This window comes from Phymastichus coffea, unplaced genomic scaffold (genome assembly GCF_024137745.1).
Source record: "Phymastichus coffea isolate CEN01 unplaced genomic scaffold, Cenicafe_Pcof_1.1 PCOF00055, whole genome shotgun sequence".
Taxonomy (NCBI): Eukaryota; Metazoa; Arthropoda; class Insecta; order Hymenoptera; family Eulophidae; genus Phymastichus; species Phymastichus coffea.
Genome location: NW_026706866.1, coordinates 754,427 through 777,448, shown reverse-complemented (window position 1 = coordinate 777,448; position 23,022 = coordinate 754,427). Strand labels below are relative to the sequence as shown.

The window sequence follows — 23,022 nt, the reverse complement described above, 5'->3', positions numbered from 1 at the left end:
CGTTCATTTAATCAAAAAATGATTTTAATTGCAGAGGGAAAGTCTCAGGATCGTTTGTAAGAATAATAAAAAACAAAACAATAATAAATAACTTTTGTCTTTCACTAATCACGCATTGAATTGAGAAAGAAAATCACGGTTTATAACAACGATTGATAATATTTTCATACACTTACATCACTAGGTCTACGGAAACTGTCGTGACTACGCTCTGAACAAATACTGCTTGTTTCACTGTCGTCACTGTGATCACCTTTGCCCTTTGGTGTTCTTGTATAGCTATCCATGCTGTCAAATGTAAGAGCATCGGCTAAAGCGGATTCAGCTTCTCGTGACTGTTGCAACATCTTCTGAGCCATTACTGGTCGAGAAGGTGGCCTGTCCGTTGGTGACATGTGCAAATTCCTATTCCTGTTGATTAAATAAATATTTAAAAACTAATAATTATTCATGAATTTCATCATCAATTTCCCTAACTAACCTGATCTTGCCAAAACTACTTCTGTCAAATCCGAAACGTTGCGGACTAGGTTCTCGACTATTACCAGTACTTCTCATTCCATGGTCAGATAATATTTTGGATCTTGGAATAAGGGCCTCACCATCCCTGTTGTACGTTGCATAACTTAATCTTGACGAAGGCGAACCTGATCTGCTACTCGCTGTAATCATAAAAAAAAATGTTTATTATGTGTATTTATGTTTGGTACTTATCGTGAGTACAAAATTGATTTAAAATTCATCTTACGTTGCGATTGTGAAACTCCTGAGACTCGCGTTCGATTCCGTGCAGCTCTTTCAGGACTAGCCACAGAACTAGCTTCTGGCGACTTGTTTGGTCGAGCTGTAAATAAGCATATTATCAGTATTAGTTAAGCTATAGAAGCTTATAAATTAAAAAAAACGGTTCATAGGTCTCAACAGTGTTTCAACGCAAAAATACCTGGTCTATTCAAATGACCACTGTGGTCATTGTCTGGCAGCGAAAAAAACATAGGCAAGATTTGTTATAAATATTATGTTAAAATGTGCTTGCATATTATAATTTTATAATATACTTACGAAGTGTAGCTTTCTGCCGATTCATGCATGCATACTTCATTCTAGCGTTGGCTCTTTGAGCGGCTTGAAGGTCGATGGCACTTGTAGATCTTACTCCAGGTGAAACGCGACCTTAAATCAAATTAACCGATGAGAAATTATTCTCGTCAGTAAACTAAGTAGCAAACGTTAAAAAATGCCATCTTTACAACAGTTAATGCATGAAATTAATACGGATAAGTAATTTTACTGTAAATAAGATTACGTTTATCAATGTAGTATAACTAATATTACGTGATATTAATATGTATAAAAAAATGATGTATGTTTTTACTCAAAACATACCAATCTAATTATTTAAATAATAATAATAATTATAAATAAATAAATTATAGACAAATTTACTCAAAATGTAAATATTAAAATGCAAATGTTAGAGTGTTGCACGTTAGAAAATCCCCATGGGTGAGCTTGATTATGCTGGTGATATATGAATGGTTATGAAATGGTACAAGTTAAAAAAGTACCTAATATATCAAGGTTTATATAGAGCGTAGATACTATGCAATGTGTAAGTATTTGGCGTTACTTCCGTGTAAATTGAAAGCTGTTACAATAATAAAGAAATAAATGGGAAAGTTTGGTGTAATGAACTGTAAAAATTACAATGATTGTCAGTAGGTCTTTGAAGAATCGGAATCCCAGATTGTCGATAAGACCGTGGCAAGGACGGAGTGCGCCTGAGCGGGCCATGAAGGTGGCCATGATGCAAATTTTCTGTGCTACCTTCATATGCGCAATGCAATGTTCGTTCGCACAAAGCAGCATGGAAAAAAAACAAACATTTACCGTCTATCAGTTTCGGCCCTCTCATTGATTTGTTTCAATTTTTCGAGTATCTTTAATTCTATTTCAATGATCTCGCGCTCAGCGAACGTGATGACGATGAACAAAGATAGCGAGACGATTGGATTGAAAGAGAGAGAGAGAGGGGGGGGGGGAGACAAAGAGAGATTGAAGTAACTTACCTGCGGCACTCATAGCGGGACGCGACGTGCGTGGACTTATGTTTGTTGCTTTTACCGAATTCAAGCTGTTGATGCTACCGCTATTACTAAGCGACATGAGCGCCCGTTTGTAGGTGGCATCAAGACTGTTGAGAAGTGCCTCGGCATTCTCCGGAAAGTGCTCTTTGAATGCCCAGTAGGATCTGTGAAGAGAGACGACAAGTTGAAATAGCTATTGAGCTGTTTGGTGAGAAAAATCGAAGCTTGTACTTACTTTCTGGAGAACGCCCTGGCCTCGACGTCCGAGTCGGCCATGCCCCTTTTTATCGCGTCCTGAAGTATGTTTACGTGCTTCTGCAGAATGGGAGTCTGCCAGGACTGCAAAATCAGATGCAGATATTCGCAAGTGGCACGTCTGATGTCTTTGCTTTTGTTGCTGAGCGACGCCACTATAATTGGCACGTAGCGACTGCTGTGTGTATTTTGCAGTATGAAACGTACTGTGACCGCTCCAGCCGTCGCCACAACCTGCGAAGACGAAAAGAAAAAACGGACCGAGTAAAAATTTGGCCGAGCGCCACTGACCAAAGGAGACATTTGTTGCCCGTTGAAATGACGAAAGGAGAGAAAGGGAGAAGAGACGTCAGCGGCGCTTGGCTGCACAGCGATAGTCTACCTTGGCACTGTTTTGTATGAGGTTCATTAAAGTCGGCAGAACGGTCTCGCCAAAACTAGCGAATTTGTTCTTGAGCTGTTGACTCAGGTACGCGAGCGTGATGCACACTTCTCGAACGACTTGCGATCGCAAATCCATGATGGCTGCGTCGACGGGCCTCTGCAGATCCTTCAGCAACACCGCAAACACGTCGTAGTTCATTCCTCCGGCGATTATTATCCCTCGTAGCTTTTTCAGCTGCGCAATGCCAGAAGCGCGGTTAATTAAAGGCAATCGAGCGAGCGGTTACCGCGAGCAGCGCCAACTTACGCTATCCGTCCGCTGCTTCCAGTCTTTTTTGTCGTCCCCGACCGTGTCCTTGATGGCCTTCATCTGGTCCTCGAGATCCTTCGCGGAAAACAATTTGACCGGGGGTACATCCTCGAAGGCCGTGAGGAAAGTTTCCTCGTCGACTGCGCCGGCCTGACCTGAGCAAACATCACGAGTACTCTTTAGTCCAGCGGCCGTGTCGCCCGTCGAAGCCGCGTGCCTCTCTTACAACTGATTCTACTCTCTACATGCGGCGCTATGCAGTTATGCAAGCAGACACTAGGCACACTCGTCAACCAGCCATTCGGACGTTTATAATGCAGCGATACCTGAACAACCCGTGACCAGCCAGTTCTACTGAATAGATCAACGGATCTCGATAGATCCGACAGTGCAATCAATTATATAATTATCTTTCTCTTACAATGCTAGACACGCCTTCCGCTTTGCATCGATTTTCGCCCGGTTTTTTCTTTTTCTTGCTTTGTGCTTTTTGCTTTTTGCTTTTACAAACTGATATAAAGACACAGTGCATTCAAATTAGAAATGAATGGCCAACGGTGAGTGAAACAATGGCTACGCAATTCTGAGAGTTAAAACAAAGTCAGAGGTAAGCAAGGTGCAAGGAAGAACAATTATTAGGTGTAATATACCTGTTGACGCAGCCTTAACCGACGGATTTCGTTTGATGGAAGGCGCCCTTACGAGTCCCGCTGGATGGTTACCAAATTGAGCTGCCATGCAAGTGGTTGATTAGCAAGCAACATCACGGTGAAATTGTTAAAAGCGCGGCTCTCGCGCGCCCTCGACAACATTATGCTTGTCGAGCTCGAGATGCACGCCAAAAGTCAGAGCGTCTCAGCTTTGTTTCTCATCTCATGATACACATCGTTTGGCGTGCAACAGTCGCCCAGCAAAAGGCTTTGCGTTTGTGTGCGTAGGTGTTAGTCTGTGTGCTCTTTGTTCTTTTAGTCGAAACATTCGTTAACAACTCCACTCACGTACAAGTAAGCTCATTTGTGTAACACGACATCGATAATATTTCCTTTTTATGAACTTTCAATCTTTGCTATTCCTAATTTGTTTATACGTTGCTAATGGCTACGTCGTTGTAGCGTTTTGAATTACTTCATATCGCCAAATTTTCTTGTTATCAACTTCATTGAGCGACACGCTGACTTGAACAAATTAGGACCGAAGGTACGTGGTTCATTACATCGTGTGCAGTTTGACTAATATACTGTTTTCAGAGCAAGTACTTCTTTATCAGTAACAATACGATTACGAGGCATGCAATCTTCCCTCCAAATTTACTTAGCAATTATACGACAGAATAAACCACGTACAAGAATTTTAACAATATGCTGATAAAATAATAGATTATTCATAAGAATAAGTTGGCGATATTTACATGCATACAACAGTGAATACGTGATCAATCTACATTTACGAATATTAGATGCAACATGAATAGCGCATTAATTGATGATAAAGAAATAAAAGAAATTGAAAACGGAAAAATCATCGCGACGAAAATGTTGTGTTCCATCGGTTAGAACGGTGCAATTTTCAGAGCGAAGCGAGAAAAACTATTGCAGTTATTAAGGTACGTCATAGGAAAAGAAAAGTTGAGGCGCATTGAAAGGTGCCCGACAGTTTGGCAAGATAAGCAACAAGAGCGAGGCTCGCGAATAAAGAGAAGAAAAGTTTGTCCATGGCTGTTGTGCATACCTGGGGGCACGGGTGGCGCCTTTGCCGGGCCGAACTGGCTCTTCTTCTGCTGCTGCAGCAGGCTGGCCGTCCTCTTGATCGGTGCCGATCTTATCTGCGCACACGCAAACGATTATCCCGTTTGATCGAGAGTCGGCGGTCTCGCTCGACGATAAAACAACAAAGAAAAGACCACGAGTGGCCATTCGCATGGCAAACGTGGCTGTACTCACCGCCCGATCCGGCTCGTCGGCGTCTCTCCCAACTGTAACACACAGAAACGAGAGAACATTTGAGAGATGGTGCTTGGTCGAACGTTAAAGAGATACGGCGCGGGGGGAGCCGAGCGACGGCGAGCGACTCGCCAATTTGCTCTACCTAGGTTGGGATACAGCCACGGCGGCTTGTGTATGTCGCAGTGGCATCCGCGAGCCCTGGCACCCGGGTGCTTCACGATGTTGTCCCACTGCAGTATCCAGCTGCTGCTCGGGTCCCAGAGCGTCTTGTCGATGCTCGGGTACTTGACGAGGCCGCGGTGAGCGCAGCGGTGAGCGCTCGCCAGCGACACCCCCGAGTTCAAACTCATTTCTCTTGCGCGCGCGCGCGCACGCGATTTATCGCCTCTCCTTTACTTTGACCATCGTGTACACCTTTTTGTGTACACAACTCCCGTATATATTCTCCTTGCTCTATCGCAGTCCGACCGTTTGCACGCCACTCGTGACTCTCCCCCTTCTCTCGCTCTTTCTGCTGCTACTTATTTGCGCGTGCACTTCGAGTATATATCACAAACGAACAAACACTCTTGTTCCGCTTAGTTTGCATCTAATCAAGGCTGTCGACTTTCTCGCAGGAACTTTTGCCTAGAGGAGGGCCGAGCAAACGTTGCAAACGAGAGGGAAGAGGCAACGGGCGAGCGACCGCGAAGGCCGTTTCGATTGAGCACGCTCTCGCGCGCTTTTCGCCGGCGACCGCTGCATTACCAAACTCCAATAGCGCGAGTGATCGATCAACGCGTCGCGCGCACTCACGGGCCGAAAGCGCGTCTCGAGTAACTGGCATCGAACTCTTCCACGATCGAGAAGACGAAGAAAAGAAAAAACGGACGACACTTCCTCTCGTTTTTGCTCCGCGCGCCCGCGATGAATTATTCAGACGGGATAACCTGTAACGCGCGTGACGCGTGCGTTCGCGGCTGCGACAGGCAGAAGGAAATTCGGGCACACGCGGTCCTCGAGATTGCCAACGAGAGATCGGCTGACTTTACGTGGCACTGGTTTCGCCACGCCAGTCGCGCGCGCGATCACAATGAGAACGGTACCTGACACTGCCATTTTTGGATTTTCGGCCGCGATCGACACGTCAAACGTTGACTCTCGTCGCGCAAAACGACCAAAAGCCACGTAACCGCGACGCTCCACTTTGTCGCGCTTCTGCGTGCGTTCACTTTTATTTCTACTTATTTTCACATTTCTCTTCGCCAAAACAAGCTCGAGGTATATTCGACTTTACGGAGCTAAGCTTCCCCTAGTCTTGCCGCTGCTATAGAGGCGCGTCCATGAAAACCTCATCGAGTTCACTTTCGAAAATAGTAACGAGGAGACGCATAATAGTCGCAGTAATTAGTAGGAGAGAAAGAGAGAACGAACTCGTCCTCGACCGAAAGATGAGCGATCGGTGTATTATACGAGAAGCCAGTGAACACGACCTGCCGAAGATCAATTATTGCGCGAGTCGCCTTGTTCTTGTTCATTCAAGTCTAATACCAGCGCACGACCTAATGAAGGGTCGCCTCTGAACGACCGCTGCTTCTTTTCGCGAATCTCCACGCTCGGTTTACCGACAAATAGCATTCCCCGTCGGCTGGGCACTGGAAGAGAGCGCAATGGAAATGTGACGTGGCATAGCAGCTCGTGGAAAGGTCGAAACAGCACGGGCGTCCTCGTACGTTGCCAAGCGGAGGGTGCGCTCTGCTACCCGCGGACTTATCGCCGACTGCACGCGAGACTCCATTGTCAGACTCGTGCATTATTCCGCCTTGGTATATATCTCTGCGCCGGCGGCGCTTACGATTTGGCGAGTGGCCGGCGCCCGGCGCCTCCCTTCTCCCTCGCTATCGCATCTTGGCGCGCCATCTTACGCAATGCGCCACGCTTTCGGGCAAATTGTGGACCGCGAGTCCAATGCGCGGACCGAGGCTGCGTTGGTGCGAGGGCATAAAGCGAGGCGAAAAGCGCGCATTTGCATACGTCGTTTTCCAGGCGATCGAAAGCAAAACAAAGGGAGACGTTTCTTCGACTCGCGCGTACGTGTGCACAGCCGCCTCTACACACGTATATAGGCTAGGCAGAGAGGAAAATTGAGGTTGCGAGCAAAGTTGCGCAAAAAAGCGTCTATAGCGGCGCCCATTTCACATGAGTGCAAACTTGGCGTCACGGTCATCGACTTCTATCACGGATTCTCCGTGCGCGCGATGCCCGTTTGCCTGGCGAACGGACATCTCAATTAGCTCAACGCAGGCCGAAAATTATGACACTGCAACTGGCTCTCGTTCGATCGTTTCGTATTCCTGTCCTATCCGGAGTATCGTTATTATGCTTGTTACGCAGGCGTTCTACTCCAACTCGCTCGTCGTTTGCAATCGTCTAATTACTATTGTTATCAACGTTCACGCTTCTTCCCACTTCACGAATTTCCGTTATTCACCTTGGACCACGCGAACGTTTTACTTCTCGAGACACGCGCAGACGGCCATAAGCTACTCCTCAGCTGTATGCGCGGATTTCATTTGCTCTGGGACGGTTGAAAGTGCAAAAGGCAACGCTCGTTTACGTTACATACCGCGCATTTTGACACACCTTACCGAAAGCTCGAGATTTCTCAGAGAACAACCGTTTTCTACTGTACATGGAATTTACTTGAACACCGTCGATAAACGTCGAAGAAAAATCGGTACACCAAGCTCGTCTATAGAATGTGCGTTCCGTCCTCTGCATACGCTTCGCGGGACCGATAATTTTAAAATCAATAAAACAGCTATGCCCGTGCAGCACAACCGGCTGCTTTGCGGAGCTAAACATGCCGGACAATTCATACGGAAAGACATCGGGGACAAAATGTCGAGAGAGCGTGTCTTTTGCTTTCGACTGTTTTCTTACTCCACATCGTCGTCCTTTGACTTCGCGTTTTCCCACGAAATTACTATGAATCCGCGGGGCTAACAATGTCAATAAGATGTTCTGTCGTTTAACTTGCGAACATGCAAAACCTTGCGCGAAACAAAATGTCTACATGATTGATCGAACACATTAAGCGGAAAACGCAAAAGACACTGGAGAATATAATGGCGAGATTTGCGAATAATTTAGCCATTAATGGCTAATTATCGAGCGGTCAATGTAACGCTCATGAATAAAAACAATAAACCAGAGGCCGTTTCTTGCAGCAACGCGCAAGACTCGCGGAAACCTTGCGAGTAAACATGCAAAAAACAAACTGGCTTGACGTGCAGACGCTGTCGTACGAAATAGGTTAGTATATCTATTTGACGCACGCGTGGCGACGAAAGCCTGTTTTTGTTGTTAGCCATGTATGCGAACGCTGTAGCAGTGAAAAGCCGGCAAATGAAAAAATAACGTAATCGATGCTGCACTATCCACGTGATTCTGAACCTAACCGTCAAAAAATGAAGAAAAAGCACGTTCGCTACTGCCGCTGCATCTTATGCCTCTTATCGACACGATAAGATGACGACAGTTTTGCTCGTGCACACTCGAAACAGCCCGCGAACGCTCTTTAAGGAAACAAGAAGCTGTAAGGTTAAGGATGCAATCTGGAGGAAAAGACGGCAAGAACGTGTCACTCGCGAACAATCACTGCGCACAAACAAACCCAAGTGGAATAAAAATGTCCATCATGCACACGTAAACACACTTGAGGAGCGCCGACTATTGCATCGGCAATCGAAGGCTCGAGTCGACAACAACACGTCGGTCACAGCGCGAATTTCGGACATCCGCTTCCGGCACGAGGAGCACACACATATCCAACGCGATGGGAACAGTAAGCTGGCCAAGAGAGCGGGAGTCGAAGGAGCTCTGCGCGAACGACGCTACAACTGCGACTCGTGCCGCTCGACTGTCGCTCTTGGCTCTCTGTATAGTATACTGACTACTAGCTGCTGCTGCTGCTGCATGGAGTCGCGAGCGCGAGGTGTGTAAGTGTACTTTAGGCGTGCGGAGGAGGGGGCGGCAAGTGAGCCCAAGCAATAGGTGAGCCGCCGCCGCTTCAGCCACAAAATTATTGTACGGCTCTTTTCCAGGGCATCGAGACTGCAAGCGTCACAAGCTATACGCACGCCATTTGCACTCGCGCCCACTGTCGCGCTCGCGTAATAACGTACCACCACCGCAATGAGCTTCGCTTTCGCTTTCTGCAGATTCGCTCTCCTCGCGCGGGGTCGAGCGTGAAATTCCATATAGCGGATCGCGCCACCGCGGCCGCGCGCCTTTTCGCCTCGCGCCTTGCTCATCCTCCTGTTACCGGCGCTAGAATACTTCATTGGGGGTTTCTCTCTCTCTCTCTCTCTCTCTCTCTCTCTCTCTCTCTCCCTCTCTCCGAGAGGCATTTTTCAGAATAACAAACAACACTCGTACGCGTCAATGTGACCTTTCAGCCGAGAAACGCCTTTTTCTCATGCGTCTGTTTTATTTTCGAAATACTTCCTCGGTCTCGATGGGACTCTCGAAATGCCGCTCACACGATCGCTTTTAACGAACCGGTAATCGCGTTGAGAAAGCAGGAGATAAGCAGATATAGTTTACTGATAACGTGCAGAGAGAAGCCATTACGCGAGCATTATTTACGAAAATTGTTAGCAGCGTGGTTAATTGCATAGCAACGTTACCATAATATAGTTACGTGCAATATTTCGCGGGACAAGCACATTGATGTGCAAATAAGGTATGCCCCGATAAATCGACCTAGCGATCGCGTCAGGCGAATTCGCGATCGAGCGAAAATCGAACGGCGACGCGACAATGATGCTTCACGACTGTAAACTCACTCGTACGTGTATAATTTGTTACATAAGGACAGAAGCGAGTCATGACACTTGTCTGCCTGTCTGATGATTTTCAATAGTGTAGCAGCCTACGGGGATCGTTGCGAAAAAGGAGCCGAGACATTTGTCAAGTTGGCGCGCTCTCGAAAGTGCTAATCGAAGAACTGCAGAGTCAAAAAAAGAAAGAGAGAGAGAGAGAGAGAAGAGAAAGACAGCCGTGCAACTCGCCCGCAGAACATTAATCTTGGCGGCGTTTCACCACGTGCGCAAGTCAGTTGTCGCGTCCGCGAGGCGAAATGAAATACACGTCCGCTGCCTGACGCGCGAACCGCGACTGTGTGCTTAGCTAGCCGGTGAAAAAAACTCGCGGATGAGTCTTTTATTTGCGACGCCTGTGGGCCTGACAGTCGTGTTATCTGAACGGCGCTAGTGGCCTTGTTCTTTGCCAGAAATTTTCTCGCCTGCGCATCCAAATATTAGGCTTGTTGACAACTCCAATGACGCCTCGGCCGGATCATAACGCCAGAATGGCCTTGAGAGGCTAATCGGATGTTACAGGTGGTGTTCATTGTGTCGATCCGCATTACTCACTCGACTCAGCCAATTTAAAAGTCTCGGCTGGGCTTTGACGGGCAAGCAAAATCCGAAACTCGCATCGAGTACAATTGCGTTTTACCTACTAGGTCATTAATCAAACCGCGGAGCATGTGTGCGAGAAGGAAGGGAGGGGGAGCATAATAGTCGATTGTGCGTGTACAGCTGCTGCTTATCTCGATTCCGGGAAAGCGCGGGTGTTCACGGGGAAGAAAGTCGAGCATCGTCGGCGATCGCGCGTCGCGAGCGCGGACAAATGCGCGTGCAGCGCTGAAGAGGGCGTGTGCGCGGCGTTCCTGCAGCGGCCTTCTATCGAAAGTAGATCAAAGCAAAAGTGACGCGCACGGCTTAGGATTTATATCTCGGCAGTCGCGCAACGCAATCTGGCCGAGTGCGAACGCGCTAATCGATTATAAATTCGCGTTTCCATTCGATCGACGACGCCTCGCAACCGCAGCAGCGGCCACGGCGAGTTAATGCCATGCTCGCCAGTAAATATTTCACTGCGCAGCTCGATGCAGACTTCTTTCTTACTTTCCACGAGCGAAGCCCGAAAGCCGACGGAAAAAAAAGAAACGACTTTATGGCTATGCGGCCGCTTGCCAATTTTTTACGATTACCGAGGTAACTTTCCAGACCGACAGACTATCAATTTTCACGTCAGCAGCGCAAAACCGAAAGGTACACTATTCCTTACGACTGCTTTCTTCGTGCATTATCGGAAAGAGCTTGCACGTTATGCATTCAAAACTATCGTGGATTTTATGATCCTCAAATATGCCTGAAATCGCAAATACAAAAATACAGCGGTGAGTGGTTTCAAATTATTATGCATAAAATGCATAAAAAAAATTATAGGATGCTGGATGTAAGTACATTTATCGAAACTCTATATAGCGCAATCAGTAATTTCAAGCAATAAGAAATAAAATCGCTTATCGAGCGACTTTAGCTGGATAAGAAAAAAGTGAAATTCGCACGAAAGTACATTTGCACAGTAAATAAAAGGAATCAACCCGTTAAAATTTATAATTAAGTGGATTTTCGATAAGTTGCGCGCGCGCGCGCTCACTCGAGTCTCACGCATGCCGCGGTGTTTTTATTTGTTTGTTGCTTAATCTTGACAAATCTGGTTAAGCGCAAATGTGCTGGAAGGCGGGTATTATGTCCGCATCTCGCTCTAAAGTGCATGCTCTGCTCTCTGCTCTCCATATATCACGAAGATAATGCGCGATGCAAGTTTTCCGAGGTAAACTTTTCAATCTTGATAGGTTCGCTTAACCGACTTTAATCCCTTTGCCCGCGCGGAGAAACGTTTTATTAAATTTTTTCATAAAATCGTTAAGTACTTACAAGGCTGAAACCTTTTTTTTTTCTTAATCGCGCCTTCAGATGACGCTTTCTTTTCTTATTTTTGGTGAACATGCCATTAGCCATTTTTTCCCCATTTGTCACGTTCCTTTTTTTCCGTGCATAATTTATTTCTTAATATTCCTCGAAAAATATCATAAAGTTGTATTCCCTTGAAACGTTCGGATATAACCGAGACTGATGAGGCTCATTTGTCGAAACGTACAAAGCCAAGTAAACATAAGATCATCGAGTTTCAACCGAAATGTAAACTGAATGATGACCATAAATAAAGAGCAAGACGACGTCTAGCGCTGTCTTTGCCAGAAAATCTGAGGCGAATAGCCACGGATTGAATAAGCAAGGTTGCGATGTTTGAAAGAAAAAAACCAAAATAATAGTATTTCGGTTCCCGGCAAAGGCAGCAACATGCAATGATCCGATGCTCGGAATAAAGATATCCTAATGGCACGTTCCGTTGACACCAAAACTCTAATTGGCCCATCGAAAGCTGTTTCGCGGCTATAATACTAGGCTGTGCAGCAATAAAAGGAGTGGGAAAGTAGTCGCGGTCGAGTGAATTATTATCGTGGCATAGCCGTGTCCAAGACGCATCGCAGGCTGCAAGATTAATAAACACAGAAGTCCTTGGCTCGCGGACATCTCAATCCGCCGAGCGGGTCGCCGAGCGGGTCCCCGAGGGGGATCGCTTAGCTGCAAATCATCAATGGAAGAGAAACTCGCGCGGCGGAAAAAGCAGGCCAGCGTGAGCTACGAGTGCTCGGCGCGAACGTACGGACGAGGAGACGTCGATGCGACCTCGGTCGGTCGCGGGAAGGCCCGACGAGGGCGAGCTGGGCCCGGGCACGCTCGTTCAAAGTGAATTATACGCGGCGCTGTCGACGGCTCGTCGCGGCGGCGGAGGGCAGCGCCGCAATTATCGCAGGAGATGCGCGCGCCCACGCCGTCGGCGAGTCGCACTTGCATAATGCGCCGCGCGGGGATTAGCGAGGTAGCGCTCATTAGCTCGCGCGCTTCGATCGAATCGTCAACGAAATTTACCGGCCGCTCGCGCCTCGCGCTTTCGCCTCGAATTAACTATCGCCCGAGCGAGTCGCGTCGGAGATTTACGCCCTGCGGTTTCCCGAAGACGCGCGTCCTCCTCTCTGCGCGTTTTCTTGTAAATCACCTCGATTACCAGTCGGCTCTTACGTCTCAAGATTCCCGAGATAAGCTTGGCATTCCTGTCCAAACTCACGCAACTTCTACGGAGTCTCTATTCGATCGCCACACACGCACAGATCTAAATCTATATTTGTTGAGAAATTCGTTCCCTCTTCATCGCTTTTTTGTCTTCGCACACCTTGGGCAACGCGCTCTCCTTTTGCAACCGCATCGACCAGCTATAATTACGCGTTTGCCAAAAGCAGCGAGATCGCGAGTTGATTTTGTGTAATAAGCAAATGCAACTGCGAAATAATCCGTTGGCAAAGAATGTTCGCCTCTTCGATCGGCACGAGAGAGTAACGTGCTCGTTACCCAGTTGCCATCTCGCGCGTCGCAGCAGTAAGACTTTGCAGAGGCAGAAAGAGAGAGAGAGAGAGAGACGGAGCGTGTATCGAACTTTCACACTAGTTCAACGACATAACCATGGAATATGTGCGCGTCGCGCGCTCGATGGAAATAGCGAAAACAATGGCGTCGCACAATGCCTAGTCCGCAAGAGCCGTGTACACGGCAGGCTTGACGTCCCGCGCGCAGACACTCGCGCCCACGCCCGCGAGACGAGAAAACATTCCGTGCTGGCACGGGCTGCGCAGTTAAAGTCCCGTCTTCGATGATTGACGGCTCGGCGTCGAGACCCCCGGCTCTTCGCCTTAAATCACGGCGCGAGCGATTCTCCGATCGGCCGTTCCCTCGCCGCCGCTCGGCGAGCTCGCGCGACCATTATTAATCCGTGCGCCCGCAGGCTCGCCCCTGCACTTCCGTCCAGCCGAGGAGCCTCTCACTTTTGGCGGGAGGCACGCACGCGACAGAGCCACGGCCACCCGCGCATCTCCTACGAGTGACGGCCGAGCGCTCTCCGCTCTCCTGCCCGAAAGCGCCAGCCGACTCTTCGGCTTCGCGCACGTGGCAGACTTGTTGGAGCCACGACTCGCGACCATCGACGAAAATCCGCGGACTCGGCTCTCTCCCTCGGCGCGAGAACGTCTCATACCGCGAAAGCCGCATCGACGATAAAGCGATGCTCGGCCGATCGATCGTCGAACGACTCGACTTGTACAGACGCATACGCGCGCACACCCATGGTAATTGCCGACTCGAGCGGCGCGTGCAATTAAGAAGAACGAAGAGGTGCGCTCGCCTCGTTTCGAGAGAGCCATATGTCGTTCTGAGGACGAGTCGATAATAAATCTTGCGCGATCGGCGTTGCGTAAGCGCGCAGCCGTTCGGGCGTTCGCGCGGGAAACGAGGGCCAGCGGCTGCAGCGCTGGAAACGTTTCCGCGCGCGGCCGACTCGCTCTGCCGAAGAGTCGAGGCGCGTGCACGCCGAACGACAGAGCGAGCGTACGGGTTTGTTTTCACTTTTGCCTGGCGAGCGGCGCGCAGGTGTTCGATCTCTCGCCGAGCTGAAATCGAGGGCCCGTCGTGTCGCCGCGGCAAGAGCGAGGATACGCGTTCGACGGGAAGGGGGTGGGGGAGGGCTGGCATTGTAACGGATGCACGACGTTTCGGCAGCGAGGAAAAGAAAAAAACGAGAATCAAGGACGAACGACGCGGATTAGAAAGTTGAATGCATAAATTAGGCGCTTATTGTGCGCACCGTTTGACGTGAGAAGAAACCCATCGGATAGTAACGAGTTCGGCGCAAGCTTCGCCAAGCAAAAATGTCGTTTCGCGCTCCGCTTCGATATTGATAATCCTTTATGGAGCAATGATCCCCGTGCGTTGATTAGGGCAAAAAGAGAGAGTCTAATTGAGCAATTTCTCTCCAGCAGACTCATTGCACACCAGCGCCGCCGAAGTAGAGTGTGAAAATTAAAAGTGGTCTTACCGGCTATGCACTTGCGTTTGACGTAACGAGCGCTCTCTTGCTCTCTATCGTGTAAATACTGACAGCCGTAATGTTTCATAATCGACAGAGAGAGAAAGAGAGAGAGAGAGAGAAAGAGAGAGAGAGAGAGAGAAAGAGAGAGAGAGAGAGAGAGAGAGAGAGAGAGAGAGAGAGAGAGAGAGAGAGAGAGAGAGAGAGAGAGAGAGAGAGAGAGAGAAAGAAGCAAACTTCTGCACGACATGCAGATGTATTTTAGAGAGACCAATTAAGGTTTACGAGGATCAAGGGAAAACATAGATTGAGATTACGCTGGAGCTAGGCGCTAGTGGTGCACGTACGCAACAGCTATGGATCGAACGGGCGTAGATCTCGAAGGAGCAACAATGCAGTCACGCCTATCGAGTTTCTGCGAATTTGTCGCGAGGAGGTAAGACGAGTCGTTCCCCCTTGGACGAGAGAGATACCACGGATATTATCCGGCGTGCACCGTGTCACGCTTGGGCTGCCACACGCGGATAGGTCGCGCCCTCGCCTCGCCGCCAGTCACGAAAGATCGCACCGCTCCGATTATTATTGGCGTTCGCGCATTACGTCAATCTGCGATTATTAATGGCCACTATAATTTCTTTCAGCCCGCGGCTCTGCGCTCTCTCTCTCTCTCTCTCTCTCGCACGCGTGTTCACGTGATACGAGATTAAACCTATTATCCGATAAAAGCCACGCTCACTTTGTTCCCATAGCTCTCATTGTTCGTCCCCCCCCCCCCCCCCACACACACACGTCGCGTGTTTTTCCTCAAATCGTGACATTATGCTTTTCACGTGTGTTCCTCGCGTGCATTATCCTGTTTGCTTTGACGTTCGGGATTAGCAGTATACTGGTCGGTAGGGTTTTAATTGGCGCGACGAATTTAATCCTCAGGCAGCGACTCGCGTTGGCCGGAGAGCCGCAGATCCCGTTAATGAAAAGCTGCCGCTAGATGCGACGGCCGCGCTCACGCTCGCGCGCTACGAGCTTTCTTCGGGTCCGCGCGGCTCCTTCGTCGACGGCTGGCAATCGCGCGGAGGGAGCAAATCGACGGCCGAATTTGTCGCGCCGACGTTTAATCGGAAGTGAGGCGCAACGGTCGGAGTGCGACGCACGAACCGCTTGCCTCATTATCCTCGACTTCCTCTTAATAAAAGCCATCCGCGAACGGCACCCTTCCCTCGCTTTCAATTCACCAGCCATCCGATCCTTCGCTTCTTATCGCTCGGCAAAATATACCGCGCATCTGTTGCCTACGCTGGCTTGTCCAAGTCAGATGCAAATTTGATAGCCTCGTCAATCAAACAACTTCTTGCTTTGCCTTTTACAATCGAAACTGGTGTTTGCGTGCACAGCGATACCGCAATTGTTGATCGTTCGGCAATAATCTCCTACAAGCACTACATATTTCCGGCTCGTGGCATTGTTGAAGGTGGCTTTACAATAGCAATGATTAAAATGATTTTGTGGAAGTGCGGCCGTCTAAACGAGCCATTGTCGAGGCAAACTTTCCCACGTCAATGGCTGGATTACATAAGCGTAATTACTAGTCGAAAAACGCGAAGGCATCGCGCCTATGAAAACCAGCGAAACACCGCGGATAAGCGGAGAATAGCGGAGCTCTGAGAAACGAGAAATGTGCGCAGGTCGTGCAGGGGATCAGCTGTGTTGTGTTGCAAAGACAGAAAGATGGATACTTAGGAGGAAAGAAGCGAGCGAGAGCCGGGGGACACGACAAGCAGGCGAGGGAAGTGTGTCGTGGCTTGGAAAGGCCGAGTGATAAATCAGCGCGCATATTGGGACTTGACCGAGCTGGAAGAAAACTTGATGTGGGATACGGTAGCGCTGCGCGCTGGCGACAGAACACGTGCTAGAGAAGGAACTCGTGCATCCCCGCGCGCGCTCGGTAACAATGCCTTTCTCCCCCCCCCCGGCAATATACCTGTGCGACAAAGGAGCTTTTACTTTCTACTTCTCGTCTGCCTATGTACATAGCCCGCGAAACTTTCTTGTCTTCGCGATCGATCGTGGCTGCTTTTTCAGTGAGCGCACGCGCCACTCCAACTTGCAGTGCTGCGATTGTTTTCTCCGGTAGCGCGCGCGCACGAATATATATATACACACGAGTAATTCATCAGCGCCCAACTAATGCTCTACATTTTTCTCGTTAAACTTCCAAACTAGTCAAGCAATGTCATTTTCTTTCAGTTTAGATCGACAATTGATTGGTCATACCATACACTACGTCACACATCTACCTCGCCTTCTCCTTCAATGGCTCAGTCCAATTTCATTCACCTAAATATCTCTTTTTACTTAAAGATATTTCTTACTCATTTCTTTTCATTACTGGTACTCACGCAAGATCACTTTGCGTCACTTATGGTTCGAAAAAACGAGAAGAAAACGTAATTTGGAACGATTTGCGCACGAACATTGCTTCCTCGTCGACATTTCAGTCGAATATTAACATATAGTTTCATCTAGATCTAGATAAGTAGCAGTTTTACTTTCGTGCACCAACCTTGATCCACATAGATACGTTTTGCAATGTCGCATTATCAACTTCTAATTGGCGACGACAAATATTTCTGTTATCAATGCATCAAACATTTATAAAAAATATATAAAAGGTATTAGATCTGACGGGCGAATGAGTTAGTACATTACGGCATACAAATATTTTCAGTTGCGAAACACCAAGCTTCGCTTATGTTTGCCTTAAGAAATGAAGTATCTAATTACCTATTAACAAACCTGCATATTAAACTAAATACATCGTAATTAACTTACGAATTAATTCCCAGGTTTTGTAATTGAATATTCATAATTCTAACTAAACCGTGATTTCATCGAAAAGTATTATTCAAAATATACATTGACAATTTTAGTATATTCAATAACAGTAATCAATGCCTGTTGATTTACACAGAAACCTAGAATGTAGATGTAAATTAACTTAACAGAGATTGGTCGTTGAATTGAAAAGTTGCTAATCATTTTTAAATCTCAGATAATATTCTCTATCGAAAGATCATTTCTCTTGCATAATGATTTAATTAAATTCCACGAGGAAACATCTCCAGTAATTACTCATGAATGTCGCTTTAAAACATTTTCTTCAACAAAAGTCGAAGTATAATCGCGCGTGTGCCGAGTTGCTCGTCACCTTCCAATTGCCAAGTGGCAAGAAATTTTCACATAGACGGTCCAATACGAGATTAACGAGAAGAGCAAAGCGACGATCTATCGCAGATACGAGTTGGTGGCAGGTGCGGAGGTATCCGTTGTCTGAAAACCGTTAGTCGGATGCGTGCAGGTGAAACTCGAGGCTTACTCGCGTGACATCGTATGTGTACGCTCGCGCACCCTGTCTCTACTCCTGAGGTTACGTAAATCCTCTAGGTCGGCTCGTTGCTTATTAGACAGCTAAGATCCTCATGCGTCTTCTGCGTCTTTCTACACAATGTCCCAAAAGATTTCTAGGTCGTCAGCGATTAATGAACGAGTCGCTAGTAACATTTCGTTACACCATGCGCCTTCTTGATGAGCCATATTACTCATAGTATGCAGCTTGCTAAACAAGTGGGCTATCTCTTGCTTCTTCACGGCTCCGATTACCTACTTGTACGGATATAGCTTCTCTGCGATACGAGCTACGATCTATCTACTCTACATATCGTTCCTTCTTGTTCTTAGCTCGTCATTTCTTCGTCATCTCGATTTCACGTGCACGCCTCCCGTTATTGTCTATTTAGCTAGTTTTCATTCACGCCTGACTACACTCGCTTTGTTCAACTTACTTGAGGATGCGAATGTACGATCTAATTTTTTTTTACTTTTTATATACTATTGACGTCCGTTTTCGTTGTTGTATTATTTTACTTTAATTTAAAAAATTAAACTGTGCCATAGATTGAATAGGAATTAAAATAACTTTATTTCATTGACTCTCGGTTTTTTTTGATTAAATATTAAACGCTAATAATGACAATTCTGCAAAATTTAGCGATTTCATAAATATATCGGTATTGGTTAGTTTATGTGAAAATATGCACGCTCTCGGAATAGAAAAAATTTCCGTTTCAATGGTGAAATTGGTAGCTTAATTACATATTCTTATATTATACGCATACGAAAAAAAATGATGTCGAGGGGAAGAGGTAAATGAGGCTAAATTATTCACGCTGCTCCATCGAGCTCTTGGGAAGCGGCTCCCGCAGTGTGCAGTCGAGCTGCGCGAGGGCAGCACGAACCATTAGGATGAATATCGATAAAACAGTTGCGAAGATCACGCGAGTCCTACGCCTCATGTGAAGATTTATTTGTCAAGACTCACCCTCGGCAGACCTCGCTTGCGGTAACATATCGCCTGCTGCTCTCAGTTGATCAAACTTCTCGACTAGTAGCGCCAATCTGTGGAAAGTAACATGATAAATCCAATGTTCTTGTTCGACTCACTGGCAGTGTTCATTACAGCTTCACTTACGCGCTGCATGCAGTCGCGAGTATCAAATGTTCAAACATAAGAATTTTACCCCTCGAGTCGCGTGAGATTATGTAAAATAAAAAGTCGACTTTCTATAGCTCGCCTAGGTATGTTTAACCTTATTAAGTACTGATCGAGTATAAGTGAATAAAAAGAACGGTTATTTTCATTGTAGACGCGAAAATGCCGTTGCGCATGAAAATGCGAGGCGAGACGAGACGAGACGAGGAAGTAGAAAAAAAGAATGCATGTAAATAAATGTAAAGTGAGCATGGGTGTACAGGTTGTGTACGGCACTCGAGTAATCAGCTTTGAGCTAGCTGCTGCTGGCGGTTGATTAATCTGTGGCACTCACTTTGCTTGAGGAACGTTGTGCTTCTTGTGCAAATCGACCCGCAATCTATCGCCCACGTGCCTGTAGATGTCCGTCAAGGTGTTCATTGCAGTTTCACGCACTTTTTCTGTTGGGTCGGACAATAGTTTGACGATGCTGGGAATTGCACCGGAAAGAGCCATCTCATCTGCGCCGTGTCTAGTCGAAAAGAATAAAATAAATTAGATGGTTGAACTTTTTGTGAATACGAGTAAACAGTCGAGAATGTAAGTAAAACTGACTCGTTGAGAGTGGTCGTGAGAAGTATGAGTGCCTCTTCTCTCAACTTAGCATTCTTATGACTAAACGCCGGCTGAAGTTTATCAAGTAATTGCTGCGGTGACATGCTGCCTCTCTCCAGAATCTTCAAAAGCAGTAGCTGTGCCTTCTCTCTCGTCAGGTCTTTGTTGTCGCCTACGGGAGATCCTCTCGTTAGTTTACTGACAGTCTTGAAAATGAGGAGCGAGCGACAATAACGAGATACTTACCCAACCTGTCTATCGTCGGCTGAATAATCGTCGAAATGTACGGCCTGAAGTCGTGGCCCATGCGATCCGCCAGGTACGTGAGCGCGTCCAGTCCATTTTGCACAACCTGTAAGCGGCAAAGGCCGATTATTAGTTTTGAACGTGTAGGCACTCGTCGCGGCAAGTTTTCCTCGTTCAGCGGCGGAACTTTCGATATTAGGCTGCGAGGAAAAACGGGGTTTCACGCTCGATTTGTTTAACGGCACAGCGGGCAAATGCGGGGGGGGGGGGGCTGGCTGGCTGGCTGGCTTGTTAAAAGTTGTTGCACGATGCATGAATGAATTTGCTTGCCTCAAGCGGCAACGAGTGTCTAGTTTACTCGAAGAGCACACTGTCGAGCGACGAGACTTTTCGCAAGCCCGAGCGAAGTAATCTAAGGCGTGGCTTAGCAAGCAGCAGACGCTGATCAAGAGAGTGACGAGTAATGTTTTCGCGAGAGCATTAAACGACATCGAGAGATCAGTCTTTGGGGCATGGCAGTGAAAAGACAAGCAGGCGAAGCGTGCCTCGCCATGCTGTCGGACGTAGCTGTAGCCCACGAGCCGAGCGAGACTAACAGAGCCGGAAAAGCCAAAGAAATTGGCCGGCAATGTCACGCCACAGCCTCAGGCCGATGCGCCGACTGCAATTGGCGCCTTGAACTCTTAAATGAATTTCAGGCTGAGTAGGTAGGCTTCTAGGTCAGATCGATACAGAGACTCGCTGGGATTCCGACTTTAATAATAAGCTGCTTTCGAGCTGGACAAGTGCGCGAGATAAATTTGCTCGAGGGAAACGCAAGCTCGCCTTCGCGTGCAACTGAATATATGAAGTTTAATGAGCGACTTAGGCGCGCCGTGCACGAGCTTCAGCGCCGAGACGGGGCAGCTATTTCGGACCGGTCGCTCTTCCCTTTTCCTTCGTTTTGGACGTGGCGCGTTTATAGACGCGCGCGGACGTCCTTTTGCTCCTGCAGGCCTCCTCTGCACTTGGATTCAAATTAGAAACTCGGAGGTTGACTTTGTGGGCGAAGCTTGCGAACTGAACTGCGCTCCAACGGCTCGTTCAATTTTCTAACCTGGCTGTTTGCAATGGGCAGCGCCGTTGCTTTCCTCTCGACGTGGAACAACGGAATTCCCGTCGAATTATTCGCCTATTTCTCGCGCAGAAAAATCGAACGTAAAAAGAAAGATCATCGCCGAACTTCTTGCTTCGCCCTGCAAACATTCAATATTGACGTTCTGCGCGCGTCCCGCGGTACATTTCAGTTATTGTTAACGCTACAAATAACGCGGATGCTCCACCAACGTGTACTTAACTAACGACGTTTCTATAATTATCGGGCGTAATGACGCAAGCATCGCGTGACGTACGATGTTTACACATTGTCAATAGCAAAAGAAGCTCAATCTCGGGAGACTATACCGCCAGGTCGGACGATTCGAACGCGTACTTCTATCGATTCTCGAGGCGCTCACCAATTCAAAACACGATTTCCACATGCGAGAAGGCGGATTTTTGCCAGCGACTGCTTCCCGATCGCAATATTGATAAATAAAGAGCGTAAGCTCATTGGAAAAGTGCGAAGGAATCGTATCGGGAGGAAATGGATTTCAATGGCCGACAATCGAATGCACCGAGAGAGCGCTACGCTAATCTAAACTCTGACCGGAGAAGGCAATTTAGCCTAGCACAGAGAATCGTTTTTGTTACGAAGACGATTGTAAGCGAGTCGGCGCAATAAGGAGAAGGCCCCGTGGGTGCAGTAAAAAACTTGAATGCCGCCGAAGCGACGCGAAAAAAACCAGCGGAAAATCGAGTTACATTTCGGCGCGCACAATCATCGGATTAAGGCTTGTCCGAAAATTAATTTGCGCCCGAGGCGAGCTGCTATTAACGCTTGGCTTCCGCCACAAGGATCGGCGAATTGATATCGAGCGTAATTTGCTACTTGCGCAAGCGGCAGTCGTGTAAAAAACAGAAGTCGAAGGATCGAGCTGGGCGAGAGTGTGGAGTTAGGAAATGACGCAATGCGCGCGATACGCTGAAAAACACGACGAAGTTGCTTATCGTGACGCTGCTGAAAATCGATGAGGAGTGCAGCAGCAGCGGGCGCATTGGACAACGGCTAGCGTGCAGTTACCGAAAAATGCGACGAGTAATGGCAAGTGTAAACAAGAGCGAGCGCCGAGGAGAAAGATCCGAGGAGCGTACGCGTGTGGTTGGACAGGTGGGTGTGAGCGAGCCGTGATGTCTGTCCTTAATTGTCAACCAGCAATACGCTCTCTCGCGCATGGACCGACAAGCCGAGCCCAGCTACGGCACAGCTGACCGACGCTCTCGACTCGACGCCTCGTTTTATCGTGCCCTCACCTACATTCCCGTACCTTCCTTCCTCCTGCCGCTCCGCCGATCATTTAATGCCATCCGCCTCCTTTCCAGATGCGCGCGCGCGCTTCGTATTTGTTATCGGTGCTTTTTGCACAATGCGATGACGTATCTCGCGACGCGACAGATAAACCTTTCTACTTGCTGGATTGTACGAAAATGGCTTGCGGCTTTTTTCAGTTCAAGAGAGCAGTTTGTCACCGTGACTCATGTGCGAAATTTACATTTCAATAAGCCTCCGCAGCACGTCCCGTATAAAAGTACAATCGATGTATACGGAAAAAGCCTGACATTCCTTAGCAGCAACTTTCAAGATCAAACAAAACATTTGAAATGGTGAAAGCTAACGCACGCACGCATACTCACAGCCTGCAGACTGACGAATAGCGAGAGTTCGCGCGTGATTTTTTTTCTTCCGATTTTCGCAGCCGAAAA

General features: G+C 47.8%; 1 protein-coding gene across 11 annotated transcripts in view; it reads right to left on the bottom strand.

Annotated features, from left to right (window-relative positions):
* Positions 1-23,022, bottom strand: part of LOC131665861 (CLIP-associating protein 1-A) — a 32,760-nt gene that overhangs the window by 6,889 nt on the left and 2,849 nt on the right. For 3 of the 11 annotated variants that reach the window (XM_058938047.1, XM_058938045.1, XM_058938043.1), the window contains exons 2-17: positions 20,182-20,287; positions 19,936-20,107; positions 19,676-19,852; positions 19,171-19,247; positions 4,977-5,008; positions 4,765-4,858; positions 3,687-3,767; positions 3,034-3,191; positions 2,725-2,961; positions 2,323-2,576; positions 2,070-2,251; positions 1,063-1,173; positions 944-976; positions 749-844; positions 482-662; positions 177-411 (exon numbers count right to left, since the gene is read on the bottom strand). In XM_058938047.1, the coding sequence (XP_058794030.1) occupies positions 177-411; positions 482-662; positions 749-844; positions 944-976; positions 1,063-1,173; positions 2,070-2,251; positions 2,323-2,576; positions 2,725-2,961; positions 3,034-3,191; positions 3,687-3,767; positions 4,765-4,858; positions 4,977-5,008; positions 19,171-19,247; positions 19,676-19,852; positions 19,936-20,107; positions 20,182-20,287 (2,226 nt within the window). Of the gene's footprint in view, positions 1-176; positions 412-481; positions 663-748; positions 845-943; positions 977-1,062; positions 1,174-1,707; positions 1,828-2,069; positions 2,252-2,322; positions 2,577-2,724; positions 2,962-3,033; positions 3,192-3,686; positions 3,768-4,764; positions 4,859-4,976; positions 5,009-5,121; positions 8,376-8,419; positions 8,882-19,170; positions 19,248-19,675; positions 19,853-19,935; positions 20,108-20,181; positions 20,288-23,022 lie in introns of those variants that run through there. The other 8 variants (XM_058938042.1, XM_058938044.1, XM_058938046.1 and 5 more) reach the window with 8 other exon arrangements.